Source organism: Bos grunniens, chromosome 8 (genome assembly GCF_055505025.1).
Source record: "Bos grunniens cultivar Pamir isolate PY7600 chromosome 8, Bosgru_T2T1.0, whole genome shotgun sequence".
Taxonomy (NCBI): Eukaryota; Metazoa; Chordata; class Mammalia; order Artiodactyla; family Bovidae; genus Bos; species Bos grunniens.
The window spans coordinates 58,980,646-58,996,582 of NC_141172.1; the positions used below are offsets into that span (position 1 = coordinate 58,980,646).

At 43.8% G+C, this 15,937-nt stretch overlaps 1 protein-coding gene across 1 annotated transcript in view; it reads left to right on the forward strand.

Moving 5' to 3' along the window:
• Nucleotides 1–3,986, forward strand: part of RECK (reversion inducing cysteine rich protein with kazal motifs) — an 81,335-nt gene extending 77,349 nt beyond the window's left edge. Inside the window, exons 19-21 of the mRNA XM_086415846.1 lie at nucleotides 494–567; nucleotides 1,396–1,551; nucleotides 2,368–3,986. Of these exons, the coding sequence (XP_086271972.1) occupies nucleotides 494–567; nucleotides 1,396–1,551; nucleotides 2,368–2,589 (452 nt within the window). The 3' untranslated portion in view covers nucleotides 2,590–3,986. The remainder of the gene's footprint in view (nucleotides 1–493; nucleotides 568–1,395; nucleotides 1,552–2,367) is intronic.
• The last annotated feature ends 11,951 nt before the right edge of the window (nucleotides 3,987–15,937 follow it).

A 15,937-nucleotide genomic window follows, 5' to 3' on the forward strand; every position in this document is an offset into this window, starting at 1 on the left:
TGGGGGCACAGCAGTGAGCTAACATAGCCTCCTTCCTCCTGGAGACCATGGTTTGACATGTTATTATTGTTTTTTTAACAGTTTAAATAACTTTTAAAATTCAGTTTGAATCAAACACCCATGGAATCTCTGAAACACTTGCTCCTGTGTTTTGCCGACAGGAAACACTTGCCTGGGATGACACAGTTCTGAGTAGGGCAGGGTCTAGGCCCCGTGTCTCTGGAAAGGCCAGCTCTCCCTGTGCTGTATGAAGCCACAGCTGCCCCACCTGAGAAGTGGTACAGGAGGAAAGCAGGAATGGAGGAAGGATTTTGGTAAATGTGTAGATCATTAGACTCCAGGTTGATCAGGGAACATATCTGAAAGTGCAGTCATCAGGAAGGACTTCGGTAACTTTCCCAGCACAAAATGAAGGGCTGGTAATTTCACCAACTGTTTTGAATTTTCTTTATTTCTAATTCTGAACACAAACAGAATGGTTTCTGTTATACAGGTGCTTGTTGCCCACTATGTGCTGGAATGTTAAGAGTTTTGTTTGACAAAGAAAAATTGGATACTATTGCTAAGGTAAGTTGCTTTATGTGCCATGTACTATTGAAACCTTATTAATAAGCTTGTCAGTAATCATACAGACAGAACGTGTCATCCCTTTCATAGTTGAAGAAACTAATTTGCACGGGAACGTCTTGCCCAAGGCTGTACAGTAGCTCCCAACCAGGAGGCTTTGAGCTCAGGCCATCTGCCTCCCCGTCCTGTGTTCCTTCCCTGTACAGCCTGGCTGTGCAGTGACCTTGCTCTGCAACCAGGTAGCCTGCACTTGTTTAAAAAAGGTCTCCTGCCAGCATAGTGAGCAGAGTGAGGGCTGGAGCCAGAGCCAGGCAGCCAGCAGCTGGTAGACTCCCAGATAGTTTCAAGGTTGCCCGCCCTCAGGTGGTCCCCATTCCTCTGGGGGTATGTCCAGAATCGACCATCTTCCCGTGATGGTTTTACCCCTTTTCCTTTTTTGTACCATTACTTTTGCTGCTCACTTTTGTGAAGATGAGATTGCAGAAGTGTAGCAACCAACACCTGCCACCACCTAAAAAAATTACACCCATTTCAATGAAAACAACTGTATTTTTACAGGAAGGCTTTAATTATTTCCCCATGGTGTCCAACTCAGAACTGTCCCTTAAAAAGTGCTCCTGGTGAGAGTGTTTATGTCAGCCAGAAAACTCAGCAGTCAGAAAAAACCCTACTGGAATGGGTTCTGTGGATATTTAGAATTCATCCAGCAAGGCCCTGCCCCACACTTAGGATTAAAAGAGCCTTCTTGTTTTAGGCAAGGTAAAAAGGCAGCTTAGGCAGTAGTAAGGAATTCTTTTTTCAGGTAATAGAATTGTTTTCTCTTTCTAGGTTACAAACAAAAAGCCAATCACAGTTCTGGAAATACTTCAGAAGATCCGCATGCACGTGTCTGTCCCACAGTGTGATGTGTTTGGGTACTTCAGCATTGAGTCAGAAATTGTGATCCTTATCATTCCTGTGGACCATTATCCAAAGGCTTTACAGGTGAGGTCAGCACGTGTCGTACAGCCATCCTGTCACGCTGAATTGGGTGGGCGGAAGGGAGGAAAGCACGGCAGCTCTGAGGACAAGCTGCTCCAGGGGAGTGGCTTCCAACAGAATGCGGGGGAGGCGGGGGTGAGGTGCAGGTGCTGTGACTCAGAAGGTGCAGACATGAAAGGTGTCTGCTCATCTTCCAGATGAGGCGCTTGAGGCCCAGGGAGGGCAGGGACAGACACCAGCCACTCAGTGACAAGGCCAGGCAGACTCCTGTCTCCCAAGGGCTATGCTCCTACTGGGGAGGAGGAGCCCACCAGAACTGATCTGATGGGCCCCGAGTTTTCTTCTTCATAATCTAGAGGTGAAACTCACTCAGGAGGCACAAATTTCAGCATCAACATAGGGAGGTCCCAGTGACGGAAGTGAATACAGTGGTTTCTAAGCTGCCACAGTGAGGAAGCTCATTCTGTCTCAGCGCTCTCCTCTTCTCCTGATGTGTAGGTGGCCGTGGAGAGGCCAATCCCTGTGACTGTGTCTAAGCGTGAAAAGATAATGTCTAAACGTGAAGAAGGGGTGAACAGGATTGTGGGGAAAGAAAGGGCAGTGGCTGTGTGGGTCATGGCTTTTCTTTTCATTTGATTTCCATTGATGCTGTTATTATTTGTGTAATAAATTAAGACTTTATTAGAATATCACTTTGCTAAAAAGAAGGATAAAGAGAAGACATATTCCGTGTGTTGGGATATATATGGAATTTGTGTGACTTGACTTTTTCGTGGGTTCTGTGACTTATATTAAAAGGATCTGATTATCCTCTCCCAGATTGAGGCCTGCAATAAGGAAGCAGAGAAGATCGAGTCTCTCATCAACTCTGACAGCCCCACTCTGGCGGCCCACGTCCCTCTGTCTGCCCTGGTCATCTCCCAGGTGCAGGTCTCCAGCAGCATGCCCTCAGCCGCCCCCAGCGCCCGGCCTCCCCATCACTCCTGCCTCTTCCTCCTCAGCCTGGGCCTCACCTTCCACAGGGTCTGGAGACACAACTGATGCCCATGAAAACTGCAAAATAGTCCTTGATCTAATTTTCTCACTTTGGAAAAAACATATAGGACTGCTGGTTTGTAGTTGAATAGTGGCCAAGGCAAAGCACTTGTCACCTCTAACCTGTTCACCATACAGTATTTTTCTTAATTACCAGTATTAGTAAGGGTTTTTCCTTGTTTCTACAAGTGTTACAATATATTCTTCCAAATACTAAGGAAAAGAGGATGTTTCCTTCTGGTGGATCACTGACTGCCTTACAATTTACATTTTGCTCGTTAGATGGGTCCCCCACCCAAAACAAATTATATATCATTGATAAATGAGATGATCACTTTTTAGAAAGACAGCTCACTTTAACTATGGACTTCGTATCACAGAAACTTCATTTCAGAGTTCTTTCAGTATTAGGGTGCCCCTAGTGCGTGTGTGTTTGTTTACAGATAATTCCCTACTCTGTCTAGAAGTGAGGAGTCACAGTGAAGAGCCACTGTTATTAGAGTATGAGAAAAAGATAAGGCATCTTTGGAATTCATATAAGTCATCAGGCAAATTTAATTTATAGAAATCTAATTCAGAATCCATTTAATGTGTTAAGTAAGCAAAAGCAGGCTAAGTAAATGGCACTCACATGATATATTGTACCTAAGTGATAGTCTCAGTGGTTCTTAAAGTGTGTCTGTGACTTCTGTGAAAGGGAGAAGTTATATTGCATCAAAGCATCTTGTATTATGCATTTTTTATATTAACAGATGTATATCTTTTGGTATCATCCAAGTTAAATGTTGAGTTTTTAAACATTAACCTTTAAACCAATTGCTGCTACTTATGTAATTGCCAAAAAGTGAAATAATTAGTAGTTCATGTAAATAATACATGATTTTTCTATTTTATTATGAAGAAGGTGAATAGCCATATTTGTAAAATGACAATCATGTGTGTTAACCCAGTACTTTCCGTTCATGAAGACACATTTGTTTTTTGTGATATGCACAATGTAGGTAAGTGTTCTGTTTTTCTTTTTTGATACAGATTTATAAAGAAGTGTGGTTTATATATTTAAAAGTGTCAATCTAAGTATTAAAATGTTTGCATGTTGTCTAAGAAATTGAATACTTTGAATGTGTTTCACAGTTTTAAATAAGCTATTCAGTGTAATACTTCTTGTTTATATGCACCTAAACTTAGAATTTACATGAAGTGTTTTTCTCAGTGTTATATATATGTACCCTCTGAAAGATATAGGGTTATGCTTATTATACCAAAATGTTGTTTAAAAGTGGGCACTTAAAGCTTTCAGAATTTCTCAGTGCTGATGTAGCATGTTTGTTGCAATTGCTATAAATCTCTTCAATGCAATATACTGGAAAGCTTTTCTATTTTAATAAAATAATTTTATATGATTATGTGTATTTCTAAGCAAAGTGCACGTTTAGAATGAAACCACTGATCACTCTTCAGCGAGCCATGTCCTTTGCTCTGACTAAGAAGTTATGGGAGTGTGATTACTTCAAAAATGGGAAAACAGAGCAGCTGGGACAGAGCTGGTCAGAACAGACCCTGGCATGTTCTTGGCAGAAGGGTCAAGGACAAAGACCCCGGCTTCTTCAGGACTGAGAGCTTCAGGCACTCCAAGACCAGGAGTAGGTTAGGCAGTTCTTCTCCCCACTGGTTCATCCCGATACTTCAGCCCTATGGTATATCCTAGAACAGAAAGAACTTTGCACTGTGAAGACAGAGGGCCAGCTGGTCAGGGCCTGAGAGGTTCTATCAGTCGGCTGAGGCTAAGGCCCCAAACCTCCATCTTGCTCCCGTCACATGTCTGCTGTGCTTCTTCTCATTGTTGTCTTCACTCCAGGACCCATGCAGTGTCCTCACAAAGGGAAGAAGGAGATGAAGGAAACCACAACTGGTGGTTAGGTCTCTGCTCAGAAATGACGCTGTCATTTCTGCCTACGGCTAACGTCCAAGCAAGTCACATGGCCGCCCCTGACTCCAAAATGTAGCGAGGAACATACCGTCCTCTTGTGTATGTGTGTGTATCTGTGTGTTGCGGGGAAGAAGAGAAGAAGCTGGGGCAGACCATGAGTATTTTGAACAATGATACAGTCTACTGCAGAGGCCCTTTCTCATCAGGATAGGGCAATAGCCAGGAATGACTGAATTTCTTATTAAAAAAGCAGTAGAAGTTTTTGGTCTGAGAAGGAAATGAGAAATAAGAGAGGTGCTTGGGTTTGATGGAGGGGGCAATATCAAGGGAGGAAAAGATCTAAAGGTTGGTCCTGCCCCAAGGACAGAATCACAGTCTTGAGAACTCTGACCATAGGTAGTCACAGGCGAAACAAGCCCAGGTCCAGTCAGTTCAGGAGATGGCACTCCTCACTAGCCAGTGGCTGTGGTGAGCACAGCCAGGCTGCCTTGGGGACCAGCTGTCAGTGGCCTCAGAGCAGGACACAGCCCCTGTTGGTTAGCTCTGTCCAAGTGTATTAGGCTAGTAGAGGCTCTGCGGGAGACAGGGGGCACAGGCGAAAGAGAGAAATGTGGGCCCTGCCCTTCTGTAATTCTGCCAGGAGCTAGAGGCAGGGAGGACCTGGAAGTCCGGAGAAAGCGGTTCTGCGGGAGGTAACTTAGCAGATGAGATAACTGCGTGAAAAGTGGACTCCAGAGAAAGGTTCAGAGGCTCCCATAAGGTCATGGGTAATGAAACTAAGACACTAAGAAAACATAGGAAATAACCTCCTGTCTGGCCTACGGGAAGTAATTGGGCAGCAGTGGACCCTAAGAGGTCATAGGCCTGGCCTGGGTCATATGCCCACCTCTGGCAGAGAAGGACAGTCAGGGGAGCTTCAGCCCCACTTAAACCAGACAGAATGGATTTCTCACAGGAAATGACTCAGTTCCTAGAAGAAGGTGGCTGCTAGATATATCCTCTGGGGAGTATACGTCTCTCTAACTGGCCGTTAGTCAGTCTGGGAGCACACAACAGTGCCTCACCTTCAGGCCAGGTGCCCACCTGGAACTGTCAAACCATCAGCCACCAGAGCCCAGGGACAGCCAACAGGGTGCTTTGTATGAGAGACCTATTAAACAAGGGAGTTATCCAAAGTGACTGGTAATAAAGTAAATCATCTTCAGAGCAAAAATGGCAATGAAGAGGAGAGACTGTGATGAATGTAAACATTTTTAATCAGGGCAAAAAGAAGTAGGAGAACTTGGGAAAGATTCTTCTTATCTCCTGGAATCCTCACTCCACAACCAGCTCTGTCAGGGGTCTTCCCAAGGGCTCCAGGACAGAGGATCCAGGCTTAAGGCTCGATTGTCACAGGGTGACACTAAATTGTTGGTCTCTCATAAGTCATCATTTACTGTAAACCAGGGACAGCAAATGTGTGTCATTCATGTGACCAAATCCTCATTGGATGTCCATGGTAAAGAGATCACAGTTCCATCATGGTCTCCTGGTGGTGGCGACAAGCCCAGCTTCAAGCACAGCATTCTGAGTAGGAAGAAAGGGCACTAGAGTACCTTCTTTGCTGCCATCGTATCTTATGAATAAAAAAATGCTTCTCAGGAATCCCTCAACAGTTGTCCCGGGTATCTCCTTGCCCAGGACTGGGTAGTATTTGCCAACACTAGACAGTTGGCCAAGGGGAGCAGGATGGCCGTAGCTGGTTGGCTAGTCAGAGGCAACGCACTGCTGCCGCAACCAATCTGAGGTGCAAGAGGGCAAGAGTAAGTTGGCCAAGGCCGCCAAGAGCATTTACCCTAAGATAAAGTCAGTTTTGGGTAGTCTCAACTTGTTAGAGTATAGATATGAAAAGTTTTGTTTAACTACCTCCAGCTGTGATAGGTGTTTCTAACTAGGTGATTGTTCAGTTGCTAAGTCGTATCTGACTCGTTGTGATCCCATGAACTGCAGCTAGTTCACTAATAAGGTAGTGAAACCCCATAACAACAAGTGTCTGATTTCATAACTTTAGTGCTTTCCTCCAGTTACTTAAACAGCCCTGCTTCCATTCCTCAGGCCTCTGACCTGGTTATTTTAAAACTTCCATCCCATATCCAATGCAAAGGCCTCTTCACCTCCTCCAGCCTAGACTAGATGTTTGCTCAAGAATAGGGTGGTTAGAAGGGATGGTCTTTTTGCCACAAACATATGCAAGGCTCACATCTCAGAGTCTGTGAGCTTGTCTAGTGGCATTAGTCACAGACATTAGGGTGTCTTCAGTACAAACTCTGGAACATTCATTTCTAGTAAGAAAGTTTGTCAACCAAGAGGTGAGTGGTGTTGCCCTCAACTGTGGTTAGCCTGTACAAAACAGATGTAGGTCACCTAATTGTACAAGGCAGTGTGCCATGGGAAGTGTCAGGAGTGGGAGAGAAAATCTAATAAGGAGCAGACAGAGGGCTGTGCAGGGCTTCATTAGCACTGGGTCTGTCCCAGTGGTAGTACAGTGGAGTTAATGACGTGGGAAGGGGTGGTGAGAGGAAGCATAAGGCAGGTCAGATTTGGAGCCTAGGCTTCCAGGCCGGAATGGCACCCAGAGCTGTTGGCCTTGCCCTCCCAGCTATACTGCCTGGGATAGTTCCCAGGCATAGAACCGTGGCCACCCAACCTCAGTGACTGGAGAGACCTTCAAGGTCACCCACTGATCTCGTTATCTCATGCTCCCTTCTTCTGTCCTGTGAACATCCTGGACTCTACTGAGGAAACATTAATTGAGCCAGGCTGGGTGCCAGCTTTCCCTGGAACTTGCCCCCTCCTTCAGGGTTCAGCCTGGGTCTGTTTCAGCTGCACCTTGGGAAGAAAGTTAAACCCGCCAGCAACACTGATGGCCTTCACACAAAATCCATAGAAGACATTTCATTTTCTTTCATTTGATTGAATGGTTTTCCTTTAACCCTGGCTGGCGGGAGTCAAACCCACACATTCCCACTGTATTTCTCAAAGGGACCAGAGGCCCTGGTCCTCTCTCCCTTTCTCCCAGCTGCATTGTGAGCTTTGCCAGGCGAGGGAAAGGGAAAGCTGCAGAATCATTCCTAGGGAAATTCCTTTCCCCAGTCCAGCAGACTTTCATTTTGTACACAGAGGGCAGTGGGCCCGGAAAGCAATATAAGCCCGGGGTCACACGGCAAGTCAGGTCAGAGCCAAGCCAGAGGCCAGGTCTGGGCTTTCCCTGGCACAAGGCAGCTGGGCAGGATTTGTGCTCCTGAGGGATGGAGCCAACCATGCAGGAGCGCTCCGTGAAGGTGGATACTGTGAGTGGCCCGAGTGAACTAGGTTCAGTGTCAGACTGACAAGGCAAGCACCTGGGTGGGGTCTGACAGGTCCAAGGAGCAACAGGGATCATAAAAGTAACGGACACAGCCCTCCTGCCCTTTGTGTGACAGTCTGCACAGTGCCCTCCACCTGCTTCTCTCACTGGCCCACAGCAAAAGGGTGCACAGAGAGGGCATATACCGAGTCCAAGGTCAGGTTAGGTTCTCAGGAAGTGAGGCTGGTAAGGGTAAGGCAAGGGTAAGGCAGGAGCCTTCACATGGGGAAGCTTCCTAACACCCCTGCCCCCAGCTCCACCCACTCTTTCATTTTTCCTAAATGAAATTTATTGTTTTCTTATTGTGAAAAATAACTTTGTGTATTCCCCCCAAACCTGGAAATATACACAGGAAAAAGTTACCCTCAGTGCACCATCTTCCCCCTGCCCCTACTAGAGAGAGTGGACTCTTTCTACCGCCATCTCTGTACCCAGTTGGGTCAGGGTCCTTTCTCCTTGTGCTTGGGGGCACAGGTGGTTAACTCAGAACATTGGTTTCATATTGAGGATGTTGCCTCCTGATTGACACTTCCCTGCCTGATGGTTCACAGGTGGAAGCCTCACTCAGCCAGAACCTCTCCGGGTCCCCTTCCTGAGGGCTGTCTTCCCTGGACAATCTCCCGCTGACCTTGACTGGAGATGTGAGCCACAGTTTTAGGGAGGAGTCATGGAGGCATTCATGTTGGTCAAGACCCAGCAGGAAAACAGGTGGCCCACCCAAATCAGGATAATTTGAGGAAGGCTTCATAAAGGAACTATTTATAAAGGTGTGAGCAGTATGTAAGAAACCAGAGGAAGAGTACAGGGCACGAGCTGTTAACACAGGTATGTTAACACCTCTTGGCACAAAGTGGTGAGGTGATTTCCAGAAGCCAAGGGCACTGCTGCACAGAGCAGGCATTTCCTCCCCCTCCCTCGGGTGTCCGCCCATTGCTGAACCCCATCAGAAGCCAGAGGACAAGGGATTCTGTTGCAACTATGCAAGTCAACCTTCCCCGCAGGGCACAGAGTGATTTAGGGAAGGAAGTGGAGCAGAAGAAGACACCAGCACAACAGATCAGGGCAGTACCTTGTAAGAGGAGGGGAGATGTGACAGTATCTGCCCCCTCATTCCAGCACACCCCAAGATGGCAAGGCCTCTTGGTTTAAACTTTTGGAAGGGTCCCTCTGAGTGCAGCCTCCACAGTTCCTCTCCACCCTCCTCTTGTGGCCGTTCTTCATGCCACATTTCCCAGAGTCTCTTCCCAACTCCCCAAGAATGACCCAGAAATGTCATCTGGCTCAGGATCCAGCTCGCCTTCCCTGTCAGCATGGAGCTGCCCAAGAGCAAGCACCCTCCTCAACGTATTCATTTTCTTCCTAAAGCAGACAAGGCTGTCACATGTAAGGAAGCGACATAATCCTCGTAATAAAATGAATTTGATCATGTGCCTAGTGAAACAAGTCCATACTTGGGTACTTTTAAAATGGGTTGATGTCAGGACTTCCTCGACAGTCCAGTGGTTAAGACTTCACCTTCCAGCCCAGGGAGTGCAGGTTCAGTTCCTGATCAGGAATCTAAGATCCCGCATACCTCAAGGCCAAAAAACCAAAACATAACAGAAGCAATATGGTAACAAATTCAATACAGACTTTAAAAACTAGTCCACATCAAAAAAAAAAAAATCTTAAAAAAAAGTAAGTTGCTATTACTGCTGTTAATCAAGGTTTCGCCCATGATATATTCTAGTAAGGTTATGCTCAAAATCTTCAAGCTAGGCTTCAGCAGTACATGAACAGAGAATTTCCAGATATACAAGCTGGTTTTAGAAAAGGCAGAGAAACCAGAGATCAAATTGCCAACATCTGTTGGATCACAGAGAAAGCATGAGAATTCCAGAAAAACATCTGCTTCTGCTTCACTGACTACGCAAAAGCCTTTGACTGTGTGGATCACAGCAAACTGTGGAAAATTCTTAAAGAGATGAGACTACCAGACCACCTTGCGTGTCTCCTGAGAAACCTGTATGTGGATCAGAGGCAACAATTAGAACTGTGCATGGAACAACTGGTTCAGAATTGGGAAAGGAGTACAAGGTTGTATGTATCACCCTATTTATTTAACTTCTATGCCAAGTACATCATGTGAAATACTGCACTGGATAATTCACAAGCTGGAATCAAGATTGCCAGGAAAAATATCAGCAACTTCAGATGTGTAGACAATACCACTCTAATGGCAGAAAGTAGTATTACTCAGCCATTAAAAAGAATACACTTGAATCAGTTCTAATGAGGTGGATGAAACTGGAGCCTATTATACAGAGTGAAGTAAGCCAGAAGGAAAAATATAAATACAGTATACTAACGCATGTATATGGAATTTAGAAAGATGGTAACGATAACCCTGTGTACGAGACAGCAAAAGAGACACTGATGTATAGAACAGTCTTATGGACTCTGTGGGAGAGGGTGGGAAGATTTGGGAGAATGTCATTGAAACATGTGAAATGTCATGTATGAAACGAGATGCCAGTCCAGGTTCAGTGCACGATGCTGGATGCTTGGGGCTGGTGCGCTGGGAAGGCCCAGGGGGATGGTATGGGGAGGTTGGGAGGGAGGAGGGTTCAGGATGGGGAGCATGTGATTTTTTTTTTAAAAATAAAATTGAAAAAAAAAAAAAAAAAAGAAAGTGAAGAGGAGCTAAAAAGCCTCTTAAGGGTGAAAGAGAAGTTGGCTTTTTTGAATTCAACATTCAAATAATGAATATCATGGCATCTGGTCCCATCACTTCATGACAAATAGATGCGGAAAAAGTGGAAGCAGTGACAGATTTTCTTCTTGGGCTCCAAAATCACTGCGAATGGTGACTGCAGCCATAAAATTAAGAGACTCTTACTCCTTGGAAGGAAAAACCTAGACAGCATATTAAAAAGCAGAGACATCACGTGGCCAACAAAGGTCCATCTAGTCAAAGCTATCATTTTTCTAGTAGTCATTTACTGATGTGAGATTTGGACCATAAAGAAGGCTGAGCCCCATAGAAGTGACGCTTTCAAATTGTGCTGGAGAAGACTCTTGAGAGTCCTTTGGACTGCAAGGGGATCAAACCAGTCAATCCCAAAGGAAATCAACCCTGAATATTCATTGGAAGGACTGATGCTGAAGCTGAAGCTTCAATACTTTGGCCACCTGATGCGAAGAGCCATTTCATTGGAAAAGACCGACTGATGCTGAAGCTGAAGCTTCAATACTTTGGCCACCTGATGCGAAGAGCCATTTCATTGGAAAAGACCCTGATGCTGGGAAAGATTGAAGGCAAAATGAGAAGAGGGTGACAGAGGATGAGATGGTTAGATAACATCACCAACTCAATGGACATAAATTTGAGCAACTCTGGGAGATAAAGGACAGGGAAGCCTGGTATGCTGCAGTCTATGGGGTTGCAAAGAATCGGACACGACTTAGTGACTCAACAACAACATTCTAACTAGGTATTGATGCCATGTGAAAAAGTTGATTCTTAAAAATATTATTCTTGGACCTGGCTATCATTTGAAGGTTTTTATATTAATTTAATGAATTTTCTTAAGTTTTTCTAGGAAGAAGCCATAATTAAAACTTCACTCTTCCTTTACCAATATTTATACCTCTTACATCATTTTGTTGCCCTAGTATGAGCTAGAACTCCTCAGACAGTGTTGGATAACAGTGGTGATAGCAAGAAACCTTATGTTCTTTATTTTAATGGCAGTGTCCCATTGTTTTACTGTTAAGCATGATGTTTTAAGTATGATGTTTTACTATTTGTTCTGGAGGTTTCTCTTGATTCTGCTAAGGGAAAACAGATTTTTTTTAACTCCTTAGTGGATATTGAATTGTATCAAAGGTATTTTCTGCATCCATTTAAATGACATTTTTCCTTTGACTTATGAATATATTTCTTAATAGCCTTGAAATAAATTTTACTCTAATAATATGCTTCTAGGTTCAGCTTGCTGACATTTTATTTAGGACATTGATATTTATATTCATAATGTTTTTTTGTATTTGTTGTATTTTTCAGGTTGTGGAATCAGGATCATTTTAGCTTCATTAAATGAGAGGGGAAGGTTTTCTATGCTTTAGAACATGTAAATAGTACCAGAATCATCTGTCTATCAAAGCTTTGATAGAATTTACCTGTGGGCTTATCTGGGTCCAGCTCTTATTTGGGTAAGCAGTCATATTTTCATTTTTTTAATGACCATATTGGTTCACTTTTATTTTTTTCTCTTCTTAAATACTTTTTTTTTTCCCCTAGAAAATTGCCCAATTCAGAAAATCTACTAGTGGAGAGTAGATACTATTTTTCTAAAAAGAGGTTACCTCCTCTTTTTATTATTAATGTAGTACATTTGAATTTTCTCTTTTTAGACTTTTTTTTAGTGATTTGATTTTGTAGAAATTTATCTATTTGATATCTTCCAGCTCTAGGATATATTTTTTCACTTCTGCTACTTTTCTGTTTTATCTATATTAATTCTTTATTCAGTTAATTTGAACACTTTATTATGAAAATTTCAAACTGGCAGACAATGTGAAAGTGAAAATCCATATACCACTGTCCAGATTCTATAATGAACATTTTGCTAATTGCTTTATCACTATTTATCCATCTCGTCTTCTATCCATACATCTTATACTTTATGCATTTCAAAGTAAGTTACAAACATTAATATATTTTTACCCCTAAACACTTCAGCATTTATTCATTAATTAGAATTCAATATTTTTTTATGATTCTTTATTTTTTATAACTTGTCTAACTCCTTTGGCCCAGCATTATTTATTTTCTCTTTTTAAACAACTCTCAATCCCATAGATTTCCTTTTTTCTAATCTTTTATTTGTTTTGATGTGAACCATTTTTAAAATCTATATTGAATTTGTTACAATATTGCTTCTGTCCTATGTTTTGGGGGTTTTCTTTTTTGACCCCAAGGCATGGGAGGTCCTAGCTCCCCAACCAGGGATCAAACCCGTACCCCTTGCATTGGAAGGCAAAGTCTTGACCCCTGGACCAACAGGAAAGTCCCCCCCATATATTTTCTACCAACAGTAATAAAGAGAGCATAACTCAATAAAATGAGACTTTCTGCCAAGGTTTTACTTTCCTCCACTTTTCTAGCTGCCATGATCTCTACCCATCAAACTATTACAATGAATTTTTTATTCCCCAGAACTGCAGATCAAGACCCAAAGGCTGAAGGGCTTAAAGCATTATATGTATCTTAAACCATAGTTTAGGGAAGAATTTATAATAATATAAGACTTTAGACACTAAGAAGGACTGAATCATGGAGTGCAGCACATTCTGGGGAAACATTTAGGACAGAAACAAAATTTCCTTTTGTTGAAGGGAAGATAAGGTAGACATCTTCTGGGTTCTGGCTGCTCAGCATGTGGCGAGGTCTCTATTTGAGAGTACAAGATCCTGTATCTAACTATGGAAGCTGAAGCGGGGCAGACATTCCTCTGTTCTCTTTCTGAAAGCTTGTGGGAAGTCATGTGACCCCGGTTCAGCCAAACAGGTGCTGCTGCCCAAGAATCTGAGTCTAGAAGAGTTGACCCAGAGGCATAGCGAGGGACCAGGGAAGATTCTGGATTGCTTGAATATTTATCCCCAAGAGACTAAAGTAGATGTGACAGTTTCCGTCAATTTGCAAGTTTAAGTTTTCTACCATCAGCGGAATTTCGAGTAGATCTATACAGTGACCGTTTTACATATCTAAATTGTGACTGTGAAATATTACCCACACACAAATAAGTGATGTTTAAAGGATGCTTTAGTTATCATCTCATTTAATTAAAAAAAAAAAAACTCTGAATTAGGTATTACTGTTATTTCAAGCACCTGGATGAGAATCCCAGTCAGTGGGCAGCAGAGCTGGAACACGGACAGGGGCCACGTGACTTCAAGGCCATGCCCCAGGCTCTTAACCAAGCATTCTTAATTGCCATTCATCTCTGAACACTTCTTTTGACTTTGCCTTTCAGTCCTCTGGGAGGGACTTTTTTCATTTCAAAAATTATCAGTTAATCTTTTGTTAAATTTTAGTTTTATTACATTGTGTTCAGAAAATTTAACTGGATAGTTTCTACTTTCTGGAATTGTGGTTTACTTTAGGGCCTAATATTTGGTCAACCTTTGTATTTGTTCCATAGAAATTTGAAAATAATGTTATCAAATATAAATGGTCTTATTTGCCTGGCACAGGGGAGGAAGTAGAGGACAGCGCCCAGTCTTACTTAAAAATCAACCCTTATAATCAACAAGTCAGTCCACTTCAGTGCCCACTTATTGAAAGATCTTAAAATTAGCTTCTTTCAGTTAGGGTTTACTGAATCCCTTCCCCCATAAGGAGTTACTCTGGGGAATCTCACCCAGGCTGCATCTTAATTTCCTTGCTTGTCTCACACGGGTGGGGCCATGAGTGAGACCAAGTCTCTTTAGTGCCAGGTGTGTACTGACCACTGCCCCAAGGCCAAAAGAGGTCAGGACCTCTGGAAGTTGAAGGGACCCATACACCCTAAGGGAAGGGTAGGATTTGAATGGGCAGAGATGGGCCAGCACACCAGACTGAACAAATAGCCCAAGGAAGGCAAGAAGGTAAGGAATCTCTGAACATGTTTGGGGAATATCAGAAAGTCTGTTGTTGTTCAGCCACTAAGTTATGTCCAACTCTTTGCCACCCCATGGACTGCAACACACCAGGCTTTCCTGTCCTTCACCATCTCCTGGAGTTTGCGCAAACTCACGTCCATTGAGTCGTGGTGGCATTCAACCATCTCATCCTCTGTCGCCCCCTTCTCCTCTTGCCCTCAATCTTTCCCAGTATCAGGGTCTTTTCAGATGAATCAGCTCTTTGCATCAGGTGGCCAAAGTATTAGAATATCAGCTTCAGCATCAGTCCTTCCAATTAATATTCAGGGTTAATTTCCTTGAGGATTGGCTGGTTGGATCTCCTTGCTGTCCAGTTTAGTGCAGTTCAGTCGCTCAATGGTGTCCAACTCTTTGCAACCCCATGGACTGCAGCACGCCAGGCCTCCCTATCCATCACCAACTCCCGGAGTTTACCCAAACTCATGTCCATTGAGTTGCTGATGCTATCCAACAATCTCATCCTGTCATCCCCTTCTTCTCCCGCCTTCAGTCTTTCCTAGCATCAGGATCTTTTCACATAAGTCAGCTCTTCACATCAGGTGGCCAAAGTACTGGAGTTTCAGCTTCACCATCAGTCCTTCCAACAAACACTCAGGACTGATCACCTTTAGGATGGACTGGTTGGATCTCCTTGCAGTCCAAGGGACTCTCAAGAGTCTTCTCCAACACCACAGTTCAAAAGCATCAATTCTTCAGCGCTCAGCTTTCTTTATAGTCCAACTCTCACATCCATACATGACTACTAGAAAAACCATAGCTTTGGCTACTTGGACCTTTGTCAGTAAGATAATGTCTCTTCTTTTTAATATGCTGTCTAGGTTTGTCATAGCTTTTCTTCCAAGGAGCAAGCATCTTTTAATTTCATGGCTGCAGTCACCATCCGCAGTGATTTTGGAGCCCGAGAAAATAAAATCTACCAATATTTCCACTTTTCCCCTATCTATTTGCCATGAAGTAATAGGACCGGATGCCATGATCTTAGTTTTTTTAGTTTGAGTAATTCCCTCGCAGTCCAGTGGTTGGGAATCTGCGGTTTGGACCCTGCCATGGGCTGGGTTTGATCCCTGGTCTGGGATCTAAGACTCTTAAGAATCTGCAAGCCACTCGGCGAGGGCTCCCAACCCCCCACCTCATAAGTCTAATTTGACTGGAGCATGGGATGAAGTTAGGAAGCTGAGGAGACAGGTCTGCCCCCAGACTTCAGGGGTGGGGGATTTGGCTTGGTCTGACAGGCAACGAGGGACAGAGGACAGGGGAAGAAGCCTCTGCAGAAGCCTCCCTGGGACGGCCACGCGGGGAAGGGGAGTGTTGGGAAGTGCCCAGACCCGCACCAGAGGGTGTGTGCTGCAGAGAGG